The 21,122-nt window shown below is 52.5% G+C and overlaps 2 protein-coding genes across 11 annotated transcripts in view; one reads left to right on the top strand and one right to left on the bottom strand.

Moving 5' to 3' along the window:
* The first annotated feature begins 6,053 nt into the window (after nucleotides 1-6,053).
* Nucleotides 6,054-12,319, top strand: SIGLEC11 (sialic acid binding Ig like lectin 11). Its single transcript, XM_069551308.1, has 8 exons — nucleotides 6,054-6,251; nucleotides 6,324-6,704; nucleotides 7,352-7,399; nucleotides 7,898-8,155; nucleotides 8,255-8,539; nucleotides 8,786-8,882; nucleotides 9,371-9,437; nucleotides 11,443-12,319. Exons 1-8 carry the CDS (start codon nucleotides 6,215-6,217, stop codon nucleotides 11,554-11,556), a joined length of 1,287 nt encoding a protein of 428 aa, XP_069407409.1. The 5' UTR covers nucleotides 6,054-6,214; the 3' UTR covers nucleotides 11,557-12,319.
* A 2,013-nt stretch (nucleotides 12,320-14,332) lies between these two features.
* The window catches only part of VRK3 (VRK serine/threonine kinase 3), a 36,909-nt gene continuing 30,119 nt past the window's right edge, over nucleotides 14,333-21,122 (bottom strand). For 4 of the 10 annotated variants that reach the window (XM_069551300.1, XM_069551302.1, XM_069551299.1 and 1 more), the window contains 3 exons: nucleotides 18,917-18,975; nucleotides 15,902-16,050; nucleotides 14,333-14,705 (listed from right to left, as the gene is read on the bottom strand). In XM_069551300.1, the coding sequence (XP_069407401.1) occupies nucleotides 15,902-16,050; nucleotides 18,917-18,975 (208 nt within the window). In that variant the 3' untranslated portion in view covers nucleotides 14,333-14,705. Of the gene's footprint in view, nucleotides 14,706-15,778; nucleotides 16,051-18,916; nucleotides 18,976-21,122 lie in introns of all 10 variants that reach the window. The other 6 variants (XR_011248855.1, XR_011248856.1, XR_011248854.1 and 3 more) reach the window with 2 other exon arrangements.

A 21,122-nucleotide genomic window follows, 5' to 3' on the forward strand; every position in this document is an offset into this window, starting at 1 on the left:
TAATGGGAAAGAATCTGAAAAAGAACATATCTATGTATACATTTAACTGAGTCACTTTGCTGTGCACCTGAGACTAACACACTGTAAATCAACTGTGCTCCATTTTTTAAAAAATCCATACTGTACGATTCATGGTTTAACCATCTTACAGTGTGAATTCAGTAGCATTTGGCACATTCATAATGCGGCGCAACCATCACTGCGGTCTCACTCCAGAACTTTTTCATCCCTTCCCCCACCCCCAAACAGGAACCCTAAACCGGTTAAACAGTCAGTCACCCCCCAAACCGCTCTCCGCTCAGCTCCTGGACACCACTAATCTGCTTCCTGCCCCTGTCACTTTGCCCAGTTTGAACACTTCATATAAAGGGGATCATACGATATTTATGTGCAAGAGCAGAGCCCTCAAAGGCATCCAGGTCCTAATCTTTGGAAACCTGTGGATGGCAATTTCTGTGGCAGAAAGGACCCTGCTGATGTGGTTAAGCTAAGCATTTTGAGATGGGGCAATTATTGGGGATTCCCTGAGTCAGCCCTAAATGTGACCACAAGGATTTTCCTAAGAGGGAGGCGGAGGGAGATTTGAGCGCAGAAGAGAAGGACGTGTGATGGAAAAGCAGATGAAAGCAGAGCCAGGCAGAGAAAGCTACGCCATTGGCTTTGCAGATGGCGGAAGGGGCCAGGAGGCAGGAAGATGGGTTCTCCCCTGGAGCCTCTCAAGGGAGCAGGGCTTCAATTTCAACTTAAAACAACACAAATACATTGTCTTATGGTTCTGGAGTCCAAAAGTCCAAAGGGAGTCTCAGGGGGATAAAATCAAGGTGTTGGCAGCGGTTGTTTCTTCCAGGGGCTCTTAAGGTGAATCGTCTCCCTGCTTTTTGCAGGTTTGGGTGGTGGTGTCACTTGTTGTTCAGTTGCTCAGTCGTGTCTGACTCTTTTGCGACCCCCTGGACAGCAGCCCCCAGGCCCCTCTGTCCATGGTATTTCCCAGGGAGCCACCAGGGAAACCCTGAAGCTATCACTACAATCTCTTGCGTTGCCGTCTACTCCTTTCCCCCCGCTGTGGTCCGAGCTCCCTCTGCCTCTTTCTCATAAACCTGTGATCACAGTGAGGGTCCACTTGGGGAATCTCTCCATCCCCAAATCCTGAACGTGATCACAGCTGCAAAGGCCTTTTGTCTGGCAAGGTAATATAGTCACAGGTTCCAGGGATTAAGACCGGGATGTCTCTGGGGGGCTGCTATTCAGCAGGCCACAGACACTGTCTTTTAGAATCCTCCACCTGGGATGGGACTTAAGAAGTGGCCAACTCGGACAGCATTTATACTTTTCAGGCAAAGAAACAATAAATCTGTGAGGAGTTGGCAGGATAAAGAGGCTTCGGGGGCCCAATTAGTGAGAATCTACAGAGAATTTAGTCTGTGACAGGAAACCAAGGCAGTAACCCAAGGTTTCCCAAGGTTGGTCTGAGCTTCCCTGGTGGCTCAGATGGGCAAGAATAAGCCTGCAATGCGGGAGACCTGGGTTTCATCCCTGGGTTGGGAAGAATCCCTGGAGGAGGGCATGGCAACACACTCCAGTATTCTTGCCTGAAGAATCCCCATGGACAGAGGAGCCTGGAGGGTACAGTCCGTGGAGTCACAAAGAATCGGACATGTCTGTGACTAAGCACAGGAACGTTTGTTTACTCAGGCTTCTCGGCTTGATTCCCTGTGTCTGCTGATAAGGGTGTCCTCCTTCCAGGTGTGGGGAGGATACCTTTCACAGGAGAGATTTATTTCCTGCTTTCAGGGAGAAAGAAAGGGGGGTCAGAGTGTCTTATGTTCGCCATTTTTTTCTTCTTTTTTAAAAAGCATTTGTTTTTGGCTCCATCAGGTCTCAGCTGCACGGGCTTCTCTCTAGTTGAGGCTTGTGGGTTTAGCTGCCTCGTGGCATGTGGGATCCTAGTTCCCCGACCAGGGATCGAACCCATGTCCCCTGCACTGGAAGGTGGATTCTTAACCCCTGGACCACCTGGGAAGTCCTAAAGCATATTTTGAGATGGCCTGTCCTGGGCCCCAAACACACTTGCAGGCACTTGCAAGAGCTTACATACACACACATCTGGGGTACACTCTCCACCCTACTATTTCTCCCGAGAGGGGTGGAACCCTATATTCAGGCAGCCGAACGTAGTTTTCAGGCCAAGGAGACCCAGAGGCAATGACATCTCTTGCAGCAGAGAAAGAATAGAGTTCCTGACCTGGAGTGACGCCTGGGTCCTGAGCACCCACTAAATGTCCATGTCCTGTGGCCCTGGGTCTCCCTGGAATCCTGCCAGCGGCTGATCTCCCCGTTCCCCATCTTTCTGGCCATCTATTGGACAAGCAGTGAACAGTCTACTTGATTTGAAAGAAGGGAAGTATTCTGGGCCCATTTTGCAACTCAGCAGAAACTGGAAAACTGACTCAAAACAAGACAAAGCAGAGACAGAGGTCCTGGAGCTCCTTCTCCTGAGAGCCTGTCCCCCGAGGGCTGCTCTCCATGGCCCCCAGCCCGGGGTGCAGACGACACAGTAGCAAGGGCAACAGGAGGGACACGCCGCAGCTTGGTACCAGCGGGGGCCGTTCAGCTAAAAGTGATGTCGCCTCCTGTTTGAGAGACCAAGCAATAGGGAAGTAAAGTGAGGAACTAGCCAGAGATGAAAAGGAACTGAGCATTTGTGCATTTTCAGGCTGCATTTCCCCTGTTTGAAAGTATCTGTAGTTCTAGTATCTGTAATAAACTCAGCAGTTTTCCTGGTCAGCAACTCTCCATCCTACGAAAGCTCTGGGCTCTGTGAGAGCTCATGATTGTGGGGCAGCGGCTGGGTGGGGAGCAGGGGGGCAGTGAGTGGCACCCAAGAACGTGAGTTCTGGTCCCCAAGTTGGACAGACCTTCATAGGTGGGCACCGTTGCCCCCACTTAGGGAAACCATGGCTTTTTGCACCAGTCTGAGGAGGGAAACAGACTGTTCTGGGGATCCCCCCAAGCCACTCTGAAGTTTGATGAGTCATTGCAAGGACTTAAGGAATTCAGAGAATTTGTTATACTGATGGTTTGTTACAACAGAAGGATACACATTAACAATCTGCATACCTGGCAATGCCCTAGTGGGCCAGCGTTCAGCACTTTGCACTTTCACTGCCTGGGCTCCGATTTTGATTCCTGGTGGAGGAACTAAGACCTTGCAAGCCATGTGGTGCAGCCAAAGGGGAAAATAGAATGTTGTGGTTGTTGTTTAGTCACTAAGTCCTGTCTGACTCTTTTTGTGACCTCCATGGACTGTAGCCGGCCAGGCTCCTCTGCTCATGGGATTTCTCAGGCAAGAGTACTGAAGTGGATTGCCATTTCCTTCTCCAGGGGATCTTCCCAACCCAGGGATAGAGGCCAGACCACCTGCATTGGCAGGTGGATTCTTTACCACTGAGCCACCTGGGAAGTCCATAGAATAGAAGAGAATAAAAAATAGAATAGAATAGAATCCTCAAAGGAAAAACTGCCCAAGGCACTATAGAGGGGAGACCAGGCACATGCTTCCGGTGGCCTCTTACACTGTGGACAGTGATGCTATGGACTGAGTTGTGTCCCCTCCAGTTCATATGTTGGAGCCCTAACCCCCACACATGACTGTAGTTGGAGAGGAAGACAAGGGAGCAAGGTTATTGAAGTCATAAGGGTGGGATCCTTATACAATAGGATTAGTGTCCTCACAGGAGGAGACACAGACAGGAGCATTCTCTCTGTCTCTCACTCTCTCTGTCTCTGCCACGTGAGGGGACAGTGAGGAGGCAGTCATCTCCCGGCCAGGAAGGAGGCCCTCACCAGGCGGACACCTTGATCTTGATCTTGGACTTCTGGCCTCCAGAACTGTGAGAAAGTACATTTCTGTGTGGTTTTTTTTTTTTTCCCCCACATTTATGTTGTATAAGCTGCCCAGAGTGTGGTATGCTGTGCACATACATATACAACATAAATGTGGGGGGAAAAAAAAACCACACAGAAATGTACTTTCTCACAGTTCTGGAGGCCAGAAGTCCAAGATCAAGATCAAGGTGTCCGCCTGGTGAGGGCCTCCTTCCTGGCCGGGAGATGACTGCCTCCTCACTGTCCCCTCACGTGGCAGAGACAGAGAGAGTGAGAGACAGAGAGAATGCTCCTGTCTGTGTCTCCTCCTGTGAGGACACTAATCCTATTGTATAAGGATCCCACCCTTATGTGTCTGACTCTTTGCGACCCCATGGACTGCAGCCCACCAGACTCCTCTGTCCATGGGGATTCTCCAGGCAAGATTACTGGAGTGGGTTGCCATGCCCTCCTCCAGGGCATCTTTCCAACCCAGGGATCAAACCCAGGTCTCCTGTATTGCAGGCAGATTCTTTACTGTCTGAGCCACCAGGGAAGCCCAAGAATACTGGCGTGGGTAGCTTATCCCTTCCCCAGGGGATCTTTCCAACCCAGAAATTGAACCAGGGTCTCCTGCATTGCAGGTGGATTCTTTACCAGCTGAGTGGTATGTTAGGGCAACTTAAAGCTGACCAATACACCCAGCGGCGATGTGTGACAACACAGATGGAGCATAGACCTTGGAGTCCAGTGTTTTTACTGGGGGCCTGTTATAGGTTTGTGTCCCCCCACCCCCAACAAAAGATGTTCAAGTCCCAACCCCCAGTCCCTGTGAATGGGACCTTATTTGGAAACAAGGTCTTTGCATGTGATCAAGTTAGGTGAAGTCATGGAGGGGGGCCCTAATCCAATATGAGGGCTTCCCAGGTGGCAGTCCAGTGGTTAAGACACAGAGCTTCCACTGCAGGGGGCACAGGGTCAATGCCTGGTCAGGGAACTAAGATCCCACAAGCCATGCAGTGCGGCCAAATTAAAAAAAAAAAAAAAAAGTTGTAAAATACCCATCATGTAAAATTTGCCATTTTCACCATTTTAAAGTATACAATTCCAGGACACAAAGTACATTCACGATGGTGTGCCACCCTCTCCACCATCTGGTCCCAGAACTTTTACATCTCTCCCCAAAGCAGACCTCACACCCATGAGCAGTCACACCCACAGCCCCAGGCAACCAGCAGTCTACTTTAAAACATAGGCCCCTTCCGAGTATGTGGCCCTGTGCATATATATATATATGTTATAATAAATACTAATAATAAATTATAATGTATATATATTCATGTATTTATCTGGCTGAGCCAGCTCTTAGTGCTTTGATCTTCATTGCGGCATGTCAACTCTTCATTGCTGCATGTGGGATCTAGTTCCCCAAGCAGACTATGGATTGAACCCCCTGCATTGGGAGCCCAGAGTCTTAGCCATTGGACCACCTTGGAAGTCCCTCTTCACAGTGTTTTTAATTTACTAGCTAATGTCCAATTCCTCAGGTTTGACTGGGAGTTGGGCGGGCGGGTGAGCAGTGTAGACTCTCACAGGCACTCAACACAGCATGTTCCAGACTCTCTCTAAGCCTGAGTAGGGGGATGGAGGCGGGAAGGGGGCTGAGAACCTGTCTCTTGATCTAGGCTGTCCCTGGATCAACCTGGTGTGATCCAAGCTTCTCGTTCCCCAGGTGCGTGCTCCTTATCTCATGAGATTTCACTTACAGAACAAAAAGTCCAAGATCAAAATTATTAGCAATTTCAAGATGACCCCCTTAGAGCATCAAACCTCAGTCGGGAAGCCCTTCGGAGCATGGGGCCCTGTGTAAATAGTTCACTTCCTACTGTGGAGCTGGAGGCCCTCTGTGGACACAGACATGTCCCCAGGACAGGCAGGGAGGTTGTGTCCTTTGGGGATCCTGGGTTTGGGGTCGCGCAAACAGCGAGGCAAGACTTGTGAGGTCTCGCCTTCCTCTGCCCTTAGCTCCTTCATGGAGTCGACATTTGCCTAGCAAATGAATGAATGACTGCATCCCTGCCTCTGGAGCCCCTCCCCACCCATTTCCCTTGAGAGCCCCAATGGCCTGAGGCTCACCCAGGGTGGCTGCGTCCTGAATTAGAGCTGCCCAGCAACGTCCAAGCACGAAAGGAGAAGTCAGAAGAGACGTTTATCAGACACTGGCAGCTCTGAGCTTCTTCTTTTGCTCATTTGTGGATGGTCACTCTCCCCTTCCTGTTGGAGCTTCCTTCACGGACAGGCAGGCAGGTCCAGAAACTGGACGGCCCTGGGAACTCCTGGCCGCTTGGACATGGAGAGGCTGCTGCTGCTGCCCCTGCTGTGCGCGGGTGAGTGGGCCGTGGGGAGGGCGGGTCCTGGGCTGGGGCTGGGGCTGCAGCTGAGCCTCTGTGTTCCCCCAGGGTCCCTGGAGAAGGAATCACTATACCAGCTGCAAGTGCAGGGACCAGTGATAGTGCAGGAGGGTCTGTGCGTCTCCGTGCCCTGCAACGTCTCCTACCCCCAACTTGGCCGGGCCGAGTCCACACGCATTTACGGGGCATGGTTCCGGAAAGGGGATAGACTCCAGGAGGACGTCCTTGTGGCCACAGACAACTCAGCCCGGGGTGGAAAGAAGAAGAGAAATATCCCATTCCACCTCCTTGGGGACCCCAGGGCCAACAACTGCTCCCTGGGCATCGCAGAGGCCCGCAAGAGGGACAGTGGAAACTATTATTTTCAGCTGACACGAGAAGCTGCAGAACACAATTACAAGAATCACCAGCTCACTGTGAACGTGATCGGTACGGAAGGGTCCCCAGGAGCCGAGGTCAGGGAGGGTGGGAAGGATGGACCCTGCCCCTCCATCTCTGAGGGTGGTGGGGGACAGTGGCCCCCAGTCAGGTCAAGGTGGGCACACAGAGGGGTCCCCCTCAGGGTCTGGCCTCTCCGTCTCTCCTCTCCAGCACTAACAGGGACCCCCGATGTCCACATCGAGGAGCCCCTGGAGTCCGGCTCCAGCAGCCACCTCAAATGCTCCCTGCCTGAGGCCTGTGACTGGGCCACGCCCCCCCCATCTCCTGGACCGGGGCTGCCCTCAGACCCCCGGGACTGGACTCCAAGGAGGCCTATAACTCCTCGGAGATCCTGCTCACCCCCCGCCCTCAGGATCACGGCTCAAGCCTCACCTGCCGGGTGACCTTCCGCAGGGCTTCTGTGAGCGCGGAGAGGACCGTCACGCTCAATGTGTCCTGTGAGCACTGGGCCAGGCCTGCAGGGTGACTGCAGGGCTGGGAACGGGCACTGGTGACCCCAGGCCCGGGCCTTGGGGGGCCCCTGTTCTGCTTTGCTTCTGGTTCTATGCCTCCAGGAAGTGTGGGGGGCCCTGGGAAGGGGGCTGGGGCAGGGGCAGCTCTGAATCCCTCCTCACTGCAGCGTCTCTGCCCCCCAGATCCTCCCCAGAAGCTGACCATCAGCATCTCCAGAGGAATTGGCACAGGTAGGAAGGGAGGGCCATGGAGCATGGCAGGGATCACAGAGAAGGGAGAGCCGCCCCCTGCCCCCACCCCGCCGTTCGTTCCGGATACACGTAGACGAACCTCAGAAACATCACCTTGAGGGGAAAAAGCTGGATGTTTACACGCCACATCCAGAAGACGCAAATCTATAGAGACAGTCGTGGTCGCATAGGGCTGGGGTATGGAAGGATGGGAGAGATGGCTGAGGGGTGCGGAGTGTTTTGGAGCGGGTCATGAAAATGTTCTAAAATTGACTGTGGTGATGGTTTTCCGAGTGACTTTCAAGTGGTATGTAAATGGAGTTGTATGGTTTGTAAATTATCTCTCTATAAAGCTGCTTAAAAAGCTACTTGTGGGATCTCTTGGCAACTTGAAAAAAATAAACAGGATAGAGAAATAGAGACAGGGCTTCAGAGTCTGGGCTCAGCTCTCTGTGCCCCTCTGTCTCTCTGTGTCTCTGTGTGTGTGTCTCTCTCTAGAGCTGAAACACCTGGGGAACGGCTCATCTCTTCCACTTCTGGAAGGAGACTCTCTGCGCCTGGCCTGCGACACCGACAGCAACCCCCCGGCCACACTGAGCTGGTCCCAGGGGAGCCGGACCCTGAGCCCCTCACATCCTTCAAGCCCTGGGGTCCTGTACCTGCCCCGAGTGGAGTCGGGCCACGAAGGCGAACTCACCTGCCGAGCTCAGCACCCTCGGGGCTCCCTGTGGATCTCTGTGCATCTCTCTGTGCAGAGTGAGGGGGGGTGGGGGGGCGGGAGGAAAACCCCCCGGGGAGAGGACGCTCAGGTGCAGGGAGGGGACAGACACCACTGACTCTCCTCCCTCCCTGCAGCACCCCCGCAGCTGCTGGGCCCCTCCTGTTCCCAGGAGGATGAGGGTCTGCGCTGCCGCTGCTCCTCTCGAGCCCAGCCGGCCCCCTCCCTGCGCTGGTGGCTGGGCGAGGGGCTGCTGGCGGGGGAGCTCAGCAACGCCTCCTTCGAGGTCGCCTCCAGCTCCAACGGGCCCTGGGCCAACAGTTCCCTGAGCCTCCGCGAGGGGCTCAGCTCCAGCCTCAGCCTCAGCTGCGAGGCCCTGAACGTCCACGGGGCCCGGAGCGGGTCTGTCCTGCTGCTGCCAGGTCAGGGGTCTGTTGCGGGGGGTGGCAGGGGAGAGGCTTAGAGGGGACAGGAGTCATCCTAGAGAAGATGACGCTTGGCGGGGAGAAGGGCCTGAGCGGGAGGGTTGAGAGGCAGGGGTGGGGGCAGAGAACTGTTCTTTGGCTGGCTGGGGACTGAGGACAGGAGAGCTCAAACTCTACTGGAGGAGGGGGCACGTGGGTCCTGGGGCTTGGAGGGGAGTCACCCTAAATCTTTCTCATCTGCAGGGAAGCCCAGGCTTGGAGGGGAATTTGTTCTGGGGGCCATCGGGGGAGCTGGCGCCGCTGGCTTGCTCAGCCTCTGCTCCTGCCTCATCTTCTTCAGGTGAGTGTCGTCTCTGGGGGCAGGGCGAGTGCAGGGTGGGGAAGGGGATGGCCTTGGAATCCCTGGAGGGCCCCCTCTGGAGGAATCTGGACGGTATGGCGCTTTGGAGAACCGGGTCATGGGTCAGGGAATCAGAGCAGGGTCTGTCCCCACCGTGCACCCCAGCCATCGGTGAAGGATGCCCGTTGTCACTATGAAGATCATGAGACTAGGTGCGTGCCCTACCTCTTGGCCTTGGTCAGCCCTTCTAGCCTGTCTCTCTCTTAAGTTTTCTTATCTTTTGGCTGCCCCACACAGCATGTGGGATCTTAGTTCCCCGACCAGCAATCGAGCCTGTGGTGGAACCACTGGCCACTGGCCTGCCAGGGGAAGTCCCAGCCCCTTCTAGCCTCAAGTGGGGATGAGGAGGGGGTTAGGAGGGGGGCAACAGCCGCCCTCCAAACTCTGAGCCAGCTGGGCTGCTAAGAGGTCCTGGCTTCCCCTCTCAGAGTGAAGACCTGCAGGAAGGCAGCCCGTGAGAAGGATGAACCCGGCACACCGGGTCCCACCTCCCAGGTGAGTGGTGAGCCCTCGGTCCCTCAGGATCCCAGCTGCCTGACTCCCCACCTGGCTGACTGCCATGGCTGCAGTCCTCGTGATGGCTCAGGTGCGCATCACGACCCACACAGACTTTTCCTCTTGGGTCCCATCAGCATGGGGCTTCCCAGGTGGCTCAGCTGGTAAAGAATCTGCCTGCCACAGGACACATGGGTTCTATCCCTGGGTTGGGAAGATCCCCTGGAGGAAGAAATGGCAACCCACTCCAGTATTCTTGCCTGGGAAGTACCATGGACAGAGGAGCCTGGTGGGATACAGTCCATGAGGTTGCAAAGAGTCAGACAGGACTTAGCAACTAAAACAACAACCCATCAACACAGCCACTCAGTCCAACGACCTGGGAGCCCCTCCCTTTTGCCCTCTGTCTCCTCTCTCGAGAGCCAAGGACCACTAATCCACCTTACTGATTGCATTTATTTCCAACCGGGCCCTCCTCCTTTCTCTCTGGACCCCAGACCCACGTTGCCCCCACTTCCTACCTCACCTCCCCAAGACAGGATGCCGCGAGGATCTCCCCAAAATAACTATGTACTACCAACAAAATCAAGTTCAGGGGTCCCTAAGATACCACCAGGCAAGTTCTGAGACAAACTTATCAGGCAAGATATTTCGAGGGCTTAGAGGTTCCCTCCCAGGTGCTGGAGCAAAAGGTCAAATTATCTTCAGGCAAGGCTAACTCTTTCCGGCATAAGATCTTTCAACTATAACATTCATAATGGGGGCCTCCCTGGTGGTCCAGTGGTTAGGGCTCCATGCTCCCAATGCAGGGGGCCTGGGTTCCATTTCTGGTTGGGGAACTAGATCCCACATGCTGCAGCTAACAGTTGGCATGCTGTAACTAAGACCCAGTGTAGCCAAATAAATAGATAAATATTAACAAAAAACAAGCAAAGAAAGCAGCTTATGATGCAGTTTGGTGATTGTGTTTGCCTGACTCTGTAATGAAGAGTGGTCCCTGAGGTCAGTCCAGGCCTGAGCAAATCCCTGACCTCTTCTAACACCCATCCCATTCCAGTCCTATTAGATAGTAATATAACTGACTACAGCTTGAATGCCTGCTTCCCCCACTGCAACCGTGAGGCAGGGGGTGGCATCTTCTTTGTTCCTCACTGAATATCCAGCGCCTGGCACCAGAAGAGCTGGTCCTTAAGGCAGTACTGGAGTCAGAAGGACCTAGCATAAATCTTGGCCCTACCAATGATTAAATGTCGGGCTTGGGGACATTCTCTTAGCTTCAATTTCTCCACCTGATGTGTGTGTAAGCACATCAGTCGTTCAGTCGTGTCTGACTCTGAGACCCCATGGACTGCAGCCCACCAGGCTCCTCTGTGCATGGGGACTCTCCAGGCTAGAGTGCTGGGGTGAGTTGCCATGCCCTCCTCCCGGGGATCTTCCCAACCCAGGGATCAAACCCAGGTCTCCCTCATTGCAGGTGGATTCTTTACCGTCTGAGCCACCCGGGCAGCCCGATTTTATTGCCACAGCCCTCATTTATCTCCACCTGATAAATGAGGATAAGAGTGTCTCCCAAGCAGATTGTTGTGAGGAATCTAGAAGACTGGCAACTGATTACCAAGTGCCAGGCATTAATACTCTCAGGCAGTGAATGAGTGAGTGAATGAATGGATGGGGGCCCAGCCAATGTTCGCAATGAATAGATGAAAAGACTGTGCGTTCAGTTTCCAGGTTCACTTGTGGACCCTTCTTGCTCTCTTCCAGCTCTTTATCCCTTAAAAAACTTTCAATTATTTATTTTTATGTGGCTGTGTCGGGTCTCAGTTTCAGTGTGTGGATCTTTGATCTTCCATGGGGCATGTGGGATGTTTAGTGGCGGCTCGTGGGATCTTAGTTCCCTGATCAGGGCCCCCTGCACTGAGTGGGCGGAGTCTTAGCCACTGGCCCATCAGGGAAGTCCCCAGACCCTGTTATCCTAATATGATGCCCTTCTTTCCCCTCCACGCAGGGTTACCAGGATGAGAGTCCTCCAGGCAGCCCCCTGGCCTACCTGCCCCCAGCCGTGGCCACCCCCTCTCAGGGGAGGATCAGGAGCTTCATTACGCCTCCCTCAGTTTCCTAGAGCTGAGGCCCTGGGAGCCTCGGGACCAGGCCGCCACCAGCACCACCGAATACGCAGAGGTCAAGATCCTTAAATGATGATCCCGCCACCCACAACCTTCTGCAACCTGTGGTTGGGGGACCCAGGGCTTCTCAGGGAAGAGAGACATCAGCGACGATGCCTGAGAGAACAGTTTTCCATGTACATGGGCTACCAGCTAGCATATGCGAGTCCCGCTGGTGGGGTGATAGGCAGAACTGGGCTCATGTTTCAGACGCGTTACCAAACACACGTGCGAGTTTGAGCGAGTCACCTTCTCCCTTCTCAGTCTCCTGCTCTGTAAAATGGACACCACAAACCTAACTCACAGGGTGGTCATGGAGCATCAAGGCAGTAATTAACGTATAGTGTCCCACGGAGGTGAATATGCAAAGGGCATCTCACCCAAGCTTAAACCTCTTCCCAGGACAACCTGCTAGGATAAAGGTCTGGCATGCTGGGCCAAATGGGGACCACTCTGCAGGGCTATCTAGCTCCAGAGGTGCCTCCCCCCACCCCCAAGCCTGAGCAGAGGTTGTCATTAGGCAGGATCACATCTCTAGGCCCCACGTAGCCCGCCCCTCCCTTCCCTTCCACCAGGACTCACCCCTGGGGCACTTCCTGCGAACACACTGCAAACTGGTCTTTCTCTGAGCCTGCTTCCTGGAAACCCAACTTTTCTATTTTCTCAGACACAAAAATCATTCACTGATTATCTGAAATAAATGACAAGGGTTCTTTTTAATTCTGTGTCCTTGATATTTTGGTTCTTAAAGAGTTTCTTTCTTTCTTTTCAGAATCTGCTTATAAAATTCCTTACAGTTCCATACTGTGTCCATTTACATTGTAATATAGTTTTTATATGGGTCATAGCCAACTGCTTTAGTTCTTTTTCCCATTGAGAATCCATTTAACTTTTTCCATTGTTTCCATTCATGAGGGAACACGCCCAACAGTAGAGTCATAAGCCAATATAGGAATATGTTTTAGCACAAAGTTAACAACTTCAGGCTGTAACTGCTCTACAAACTAGAGGTGTTGAAGGATGCAATTCCATCTTTCATGGCACATTTTGCCTTGCCACTTTTCAGGATTATGTTGCATCTCTTGATCAGTGACCTTTAGAAATGGTGTCCGGACTTCCCTGGTGGTCCAATGGTTAAAAATCTGCCTGCCAACACAGAGGATACAGGTTTGATCACTGCTCCAAGAACTAAGATCATTAACGCTGAGAACACCACCCTCCTCTTTCAGAAGCTGGGATGAACTGTCAAAACCTGGGCCCTGGAGACAGATAAAGGCTGCTTGAGAGACGGGGAGGAGACTGTCCGCCGTCCACACTCTTGCCGCTCTGCCTGGATGTGGGCTTCTCCCGCTGTTTGCACAGGGCTGGTCCTGCTGGCTTGGCTTGCTCAGAGAGGAGAGGGGAGGACCAGGGTGGGGAGAGTAGCCGGACCTTGGTCAAGCGCTCCGAGGGCAGGAGGGTGGCGGGGTTGGGGGCAGGCGTCGACTGTGACCATCCCCCCTGCCTGATCTGGGATCCCCAAGGGTGGCTGATGTCCATCTTCCCTTGTGGACTCGCGAACACAGAGGGGCTGCCAGTGGGAGATTTTCTGATGGGTTTTCTCTCTCATTGAGGAATACGTCCTTCTGCAAAGGGTTATACACCCTTCCTTTCAGCCAGAGATGGTCATCAGTCCGCTCATTCTTCTTTCCTCTCCAGAGAAGGGGGAGAATCGAGGCTTCTCTGAGCAGTTTATCCCTGCTTCCAGCCTCTGATTCTTCCCATCCCAAAGCAGGGTGCATAATTTAAAATATCCAAAGCGAAATTCAAGGAGGCATGTTTATCTCCTCCTCCATTTTTTTTCTTTTTCTTTTTAACTGAAGCTCCTTCTCCTTCTCAATCCCTCCCAGCCTAATTATTTGCACATGCTGCTGGCCACCCTGCCTTTGAAATCTCTCCCCAGGCTCTCTCTTTTTCTGTCCTGTGGCCTCCTCCCTGGTCTCTCTGTGTCCAGGCTCCCCCCAAAGGTGCCCTCCAGTCTGGAGGACCCTCATTCTCCATCACAACCGGTGCTTTGTCTTCAGAGTGCCGATCACAGCCTGAAGTCGTGTCCTTCTGCTTGACTGTAGACTCCATCAGCTCAAGGACCTTGGCACGTAGGTCTGGTTCATCGGGATCCTCTGGGCAGCACGATGGGTGTCGTATAGCATGAACTCAAGACATGTCTGCTGAATGTTTGTTGAATAAGAGGAAGGGTGAATGTGTGGAAGAGAAGAAGGGCAAGTGGATGAGAGAATGAGCGGTAAATGAGTGGACGGATGAGAGGGTGAACAGATGGATGGACAAGCATATGGACGGGTGCATGGAGAGATGGATGGATGGATGATGCTGGATGAAAAGTGAAAGAATGGATGAATGAGAGTCTGCTCGAAAATGTGGACAGATATATGGGAGAGTGAAGGGAACTCCCTGGTGGTCCAGTGGTTAAGAATCTGCCTTCCAGCGCAGGGGACGTGGGTTCAATCCCTGATCAGGGAACTAAGATCCCACATGCTCTGGGACAACTAAGCCCTCTCACAGCAACTAAGATCTGACACAGCCAAATAAATAAATACTAAAAAAAAAAAAAAAGAGAGAAAGAAAGAGTGGATGGTTGGATGAACGGTTGAGGAGATGGATGGATGGATGGATGGGTGGGGAAGAAAAATGAGCTAAATTTTTCCAAAAGAAACTTCTTTTGCAGACAGTCGACTCTCCAAGTTCCAATGAAACAATTTATTGTCAAAGCGTAGCAGTGCCAATGGCAGTGTCCCCACTGAGGGGACCAGCCCAACCCCCGTCTGTGAACTGGGGGTCTTCTCCGCCCCAAACCCCAGGGGCTGGCGGAAGACAACAGCTGAAGAGAGGGACAGTCGAAAGGAGGGAGTTCACAGTCTCTGGGGCCTAACTTCTGGGTTCCCTGAGGCTGATCTAGACCGACGATGAGCAGTTTCACCTGAAGAAGAGGCAGGAATGCACATTCGAGGGATCTTTTGAGAAGCTTATCTGTGATTCTACAGTAGGCCTTGAGTCACATAGCTCCTTTTTCTTTTGTTTTTTTTCTATTTCAAACTCCAGGCTGAAAGTTCTAGAAGACAATAGAAACGGCTGTCAGTGTCATTCATTCAAAGGGTACCCTTTAAGCCCCTACTGTGTGACAGCAGCTTTCCATCAGTACTTTCTAGGGATGGGCAACACCACCACAAACAAGAGGACCAAGGAGGCTTTGCTGGGCCTATAACCTGGAGGAGAGCTGTGGAGACAGGACAGATTAAACACGCGCTTCCCCCCAGGAGGGGACAAGGGGTGTGCAGAAAACAGGAGACGTGATAGGGAGGTGGTCGGGAGGCACCTCACTGGGGCGATCTGGGGAGGCTTCAGGTTCTGATGGGCGGTGATGAGGAGGAGCCGGTCATGGCAAAAACAAAGGGGACAATGGTCACAGGCCGTGGGGATGGCGCATGCCGAGGTCCTGAGGTGGGACTGACCTCTGCCTGGGCTGGAATCTGAGGGGAGGATGGGCAGTCAGGCCAAGGCAGAGGCAAGAGGATCCCCAAGTTACCCCAAGGACCCCGGGCTCCTTAAGGAGCAGCTCCTCACTAAGTTCCTAACCGAGGACAAACGGGCTGCTGAGTGAGTGGTCCTCGGGGAGCGAGCAGACCGGGAACTATGGTCCTGAAAGGGGCCGTTAGGTTTGCTTTTAAATTTCCACCATATGGGCTGGACGGGGAGGTATGTAAGACAGGCCAGCATCGACGGGAAGGCCGGACGGCCCACTCGGTAAATATGGGTGGGGCATCTGCGAGCCAGGCCAGCGACGCGAGCGGGGAACGCAGAGATACAGAGACAGACTCGACCTGGTCCTCATGGAGCTCATCGCCAGCAGGTGACTATGACAAGTACCCATGCTCCAGGGGATCCCGGACAGAGGATGGCGGCAGAGCTCTGGAGGAGGTGGACTAGAAGGGACTTAGCAACTGAGCGGAGGCGGAGAGAGGGGTGTGGGAGGAGCCAGAGGTCTCTCAGACAGCTGTGGGGGTGGGGACAGAGACTGGGATGGGGCGGGGGCGGGGCAAGCTGGGTGGAGGTCATGCTTTCATATTTGGAGAGTGTCTGTGGTTAAGGTGGAGAGTGTGCTAGGTTTCTGAACAAACAAACAACCTGGCATTTCCGGAGCGCTCTGCACCTAGGAAGGGCGCAGAAACATCAAACGGCATCAGTGGAGACGGCAGTGGGAGCCAGGGACAGGGTCGAGACCCCCCGGTTCCTCCTGCTGGAACCCACCTAGGGTACCACCTGGAGGTCCAAGGGGTCATAGGCGGACGCCCGCAGGTCCTGCAGCAGGGCTTCCAGCTCGTTCCTCAGTGTGGAGTAGGGCGGCTTCTCCTCGTACTGGAGGGCCATCACCACCTTCAGATACTCCTGTAGGGTCTCTGCGGCCAAGACACGGGGGAGGCCTGAGGGGAGCAGCCCCCCAACCCAGAGCCTGGGGGGCTGTGCCCAGAGGGTCTCAGCCACGGTGCTCCTTTGCTCAGTGCTTCCTCTGTGCCCGGCACTGCTACAGCCACTTAAGATTTTAGTTTTTTTAAACATTAAACATAAGCACGGGAAAGTGGTACCAAGAGCAGCAGTGTGCCTGTCGCCTAGCATCACAGATAGGGACGGAATAGGACAGTGTAGGGAAACAAGAGCCAGCCGAGACGGCGGTGGTCAGGCTCTCTCGCCCGGCTCCCTCTCACTGCCGTCCCACGGTCCACTTGCTCTGGTCTACATTGTGTAAACAGTGACTCTGCGTGGTTATGGAACAGCTGAGATCGTTTATAGCGCTGCGCAGGAGAATCATGCCTACAGAAGCACCACCTGAAAAGCCCTTGCCGCACAGTGGGGTGATGTCAACCACTAGAGAAGAATAAAGCCTGTCTGCCTTGCTGCTGTGAACAAAGCGTGTCTGCAGTTCCTCGCATCTTCTTCCACCTTCTTCCTATCTGCTGCCTGGCTTGCAGCTGGCCTACTCTGGGCTCAACTATAGCAAGACAGACAGTTACTCAGGACGTAGAAGCCGCAGTAGGGGACTATAGACAGAGGAAACCTAGGCAACTTTTGGAGACCACTCTAAGTTGATGCTGCCTCAAGAAAGCTATTGGGGCTTCTCAGTGGCCAGGTGGTAAAAGAATCCGCCTGCCAACGCAGGAGGCATAGGAGATGTGAGTTCGATCCCTGGGTTAGGAAGATCCCCTGGAGGAGGAAATGGCAACCCACTCCAGTACTCTCTCCTGAGAAACCCCATGGACAGAGAAGCCTGGCGGGCTACAGTCCGTGGGGTCGCAAAGAGTCGGACACAACTGAGCAGGCACACACACACACACACAGCCTGCTTAATTCTGGGGCAGAGCCCACTTGCCTGCTGGCTTGCACCTCTCACGAGCATCCTGTATTAATAAATCTACATCACGCCTATCATTTTGCCTCTTGCTGAATTCCTTCTGAGCTGAGACAAAAAGAATCTGAGCCTCAGTAAGTCAAGGCATCAGGTGAGTGATTCCAATTAAAAGACAGTGGGGTCGGGTCTTAATCTGAGGTGCACGGATTTATCATTAGCTATCAACTCACACCAACCTTGTTTCATCAAAACCCCTACCGCTTCCCCCTCCTGTATTGTTTTAAAGCAAATCCCAGCTGATTATATGATTTTATCTCTAACTATTTGGTGTGTATCTCTGAAATGGGGGCCAACAAGCTTTTACTGTGAAGTGCCGGAGAGTAAATATTTTTGGCTCAGAACGCGGGGAACCTGTGAGGGGAGGACCAAACTCGGCTGTTCTCCCACCAAAGGCCCAAGGAGGGAGGCCGGGAGGCCAATGCACCAAGACTGCTTTACTGATGGACGCTGCAGCTTGAATCTCACAGGTTTCATGTGTCACGAAACGATGTTCTTTTGATGTTTTTTCAAAAGATACAAATGAAATTATAAACAAAACAGAAACAGATGTATAATTAGAAAGGCATTTTGTCATATGAAATATGTATTCCTAATTATAACCCGTTACTCACATACATATATATGACTATAAATATGTATCACTGAAGCTAGTATCTCATTAAGCATTTCCTTCTGCAAGGCATTCATACTCTTCCTGTCTTTTAAGTTTTGTTTATCTGTTTAATTTTGGCTGCCTTGGGTCTCCTTTGCTGTACCCGGGCTTTCTCTAGGTGCGGCGGGTGGGAGCCTGCTCTCTAGTTGTGCCTGGCCGTCTCACTGCGGTTGGCTCCTTTTGTTGTGGAGCACAAGCTCTAGGGTGAGCTCAGCAGCTAGGGCTCCCAGGCTCTAGAACGCAGGCTCAGTAGTTGTGGCACATGGGCTTAGTTGCCCCTTGGCATCTGGAATCTTCTCAGCTCAGGGATCGAACCCATGTCTCCTGCACTGGCAGGTGGATTCTTAACTACTGGACCACCAGGGAAAGTCCTTTAATTGTTTTAAAAAAACCACCTGACCCTCCATCCCTGAGAGACTTGCTGTTGACACTGGCTGCACACCCTCTGCAATGCTTTCTTCTCAGATTTTCTTCTCTGATGAGATCTTTTAATAATGAAAATGGGATCTGACCATGTGTGGTTTATATATATATATATATGTATGCAAGGGGTCCTACAGTTGTGGCACGTGGGATCTTTGATCTTTGCTGCGGCATGCAGAATCTTTTTTTTTTATTTTTTTATTTTTTATTTGGCATGCAGAACCTTTAGTTGCAGCATGTGGGATCCAGTTCCCTGACCAGGGATCGGACCCGGATCCTCTGCACTGGGAGCCCAGAGTCTTAACCACTGGACCACCAGGGAAGTCCCTGTCTTTTTCACTTTTAAAATCCCCATTAAATGGATTTCATGACTGACTAATGAGTCACAACTGCAGTTCCAGCTGACGTTAAGTGTATTTTACCACAATTTTAAAAATATCCATAAAATTCTGTAAGTATTGACACAGAAAATCTCCAAGGAATCTTCTTAGATGAAAAAGTAAGTCAGAGACAAATATAGGTGATACGACTCTATTAAAAAAAACCCACACATGATGTGTATGTGGTTACATGTGTGTGTGTGCGCGCTGCTGTTGTTATTGTCCAGACACACTTCTGAATCTGGCGGGGGGGGGGATGATTTTTGTTTCTACAAGGGGCACAGATACACATGTGATTTGGAAAACTCGAGGGAAATAGAGGGGTGTGATGACAGGCATCCCCCGGATGGGTCCCAGTCCTGGTCCCTCCGTGGCCCCCGCCTGCTCCCTCCCTTGGGACATACCTGAGGGGGTGATCCAGCGACTGCACTGTCCCACGAGGCCCTCTGGGTTGTCAAGAAACCTGATGGGACAGAGGCACGCGTGAAAGGCCTTTCAGGGAAGGACAGTCACCTTTTGAAACAGGATGTCTGGTAGACGTGCCCTAGTTTTCCTTATTCTCATTAGTTGTGATCTAGAACAGGGGTCCCCAAACTTTGGGACCTAATGCCTGATGATCCGAGGTGGAGGTGATGTAGTAATCATAGAAATAAAATGCACAGTAAATGAAAGGCGCTTGAGTCATCCTGAAACCATCCTCCCGCCCTCCACCAGTCTGTGAAGAACTGTCTTCCACGAAACCAGTCCCTGGTACCTCAAAGGTTGGGGACCGCGGTTCGAGAGAGTCACCGTGGACACTGGATGAGTGAATTCTGAACGAGGCGTTTAGGGGAAGCACAGCGTTAAGTACTTGCAGGCTTCCAACTGCAATATTTTTACCAACTTATCAATACATCACCTGGTTTCACCTGTGTGTGCCTGTGTGCACGCTCAGTCGCCTCAGTCGTGTCCGGCTCTTTGTGACCCGACGGACCATAGCCCACCAGGCTCCTCTGTCCATGAGATTCTCCAGGCAAGAATACTGGAGTGGGTTGCTATGCCCTCCTCCAGGGGATCTTCCCCACACAGTGATCAAACCCATGTCTCTTAAGTCTCCTGCATTGTCATGCGGGTTCTTTACCGCTAGAGTCACCTGGGATGCCCATTTGTATAAATATACATATATAAATACACACACCCCTCTTGGACCATGAAAGAAAAATGAAAAGTTAGGGGGGAGGGATAAATTAGGAGGTTGGGATTAACATATATATACTGGTACATATAAAACAGATAACCAGTAAAGATCTACTGTATAACATAAGGAACTCAGTATTTTGTAATATACTACATGCAAAAAGAATCTTAAAAAGTATATACATGCATATATATATAAACATAACTGAATCACTGGCCTACCACCGGGTTGGCTCCCCACTGTCCACTGAGTCATGGGGTGCTGTCATCCCCTTTCCCTCCTCCACAGCCCAGAAGTCCCTAAAAGCCCCAGCCTCTTGCTCCCCAACCCTCCCATGGCTCCGGGCCCAGCTCAGGCCTCACTTTCTCCCTGGTACCCAGCCTCCTCCCCAGCTTTCCATTCACCACCCCCCCACAGAGCCCCAGAGAGTCTGTCTATGCCCAGAGTGGACCCTGCCCCTCCCTGATCACAGCCGTTCCAGGGTTTCCCAGTGCCCTGGTTCGGGGGGAACCTCTGGCACCAAAGCTACCAGCCCCTGTGGCCTTGTCTCCCTTCCTTTCTCCCGCCCGTCATGCTCCAGTCACACCAGACTCCTGCTAATCCCCTTACCAGCTCAGGCGTCCACGAACAGCTCCAGGCCTCTGCACCTGCCGCTCCTCTGCCCTTGGCTACCTTTCTCTACCCTGATACCTGGTAAGTGGCCGCTGTCCCTTCTGGACATGGCTCGAGGGCCTGTCACCTGGAAGCTTCCCCTGGACTCCCCCAGGCAGAGGAAATGGGTCCCTCCTGAGTGCCTGCACACAGGTCCATGGATGCCTTACAGCAACTGTCATACGGTACAAGAAGGACCGGGTCTGACGCGTGTCTCTCGGGATATATGAGGTAAATGACTGAGCAACAGAGTGATGGCATAAAAGGGCTGTGCCAGCCTCAGGACCGCGTAAATTGTGTGAGCACTTCCTCCACACAGGCTCTCACCGTCGGAATCTGTGGGACCTCTCTGCCCAGCTGCAGGCTTTAGAGTAGAGACCAATTCCAAGTGGAGTCTGTGCTTTCCTAGCTGGGGGCCTCACATGCCAGAAAGCCTGGGGAATCAGACTGCCTCTCATCTCTCTTTGTTATTCATTCATTCTGTCATGAACTAGAATTTACAAAAAAAAAAGAATACATATTTGCTGAGTGAATGGAGAAAAAGCCATATACACCAGTAACATCTGAGAGGACAGTTGAAAAGTGAAAGTGTTAGTTGCTCAATCGTGTCTGACTCTTTGAGACCCCATGGACTGTAGCCCGACGGGCTCCTCTGTCCATGGGATTCACCAGGCAAGAGTACTGGAGTGGGTTGCCATGCCCTCCTCCAGGGGATCTTCCTGACCCAGGGATCGAACTCAAGTCTCCTGAGTTCCAGGTGGATTCTTTACCATCTGAGCCAC

This window comes from Ovis canadensis, chromosome 14 (genome assembly GCF_042477335.2).
Source record: "Ovis canadensis isolate MfBH-ARS-UI-01 breed Bighorn chromosome 14, ARS-UI_OviCan_v2, whole genome shotgun sequence".
Taxonomy (NCBI): Eukaryota; Metazoa; Chordata; class Mammalia; order Artiodactyla; family Bovidae; genus Ovis; species Ovis canadensis.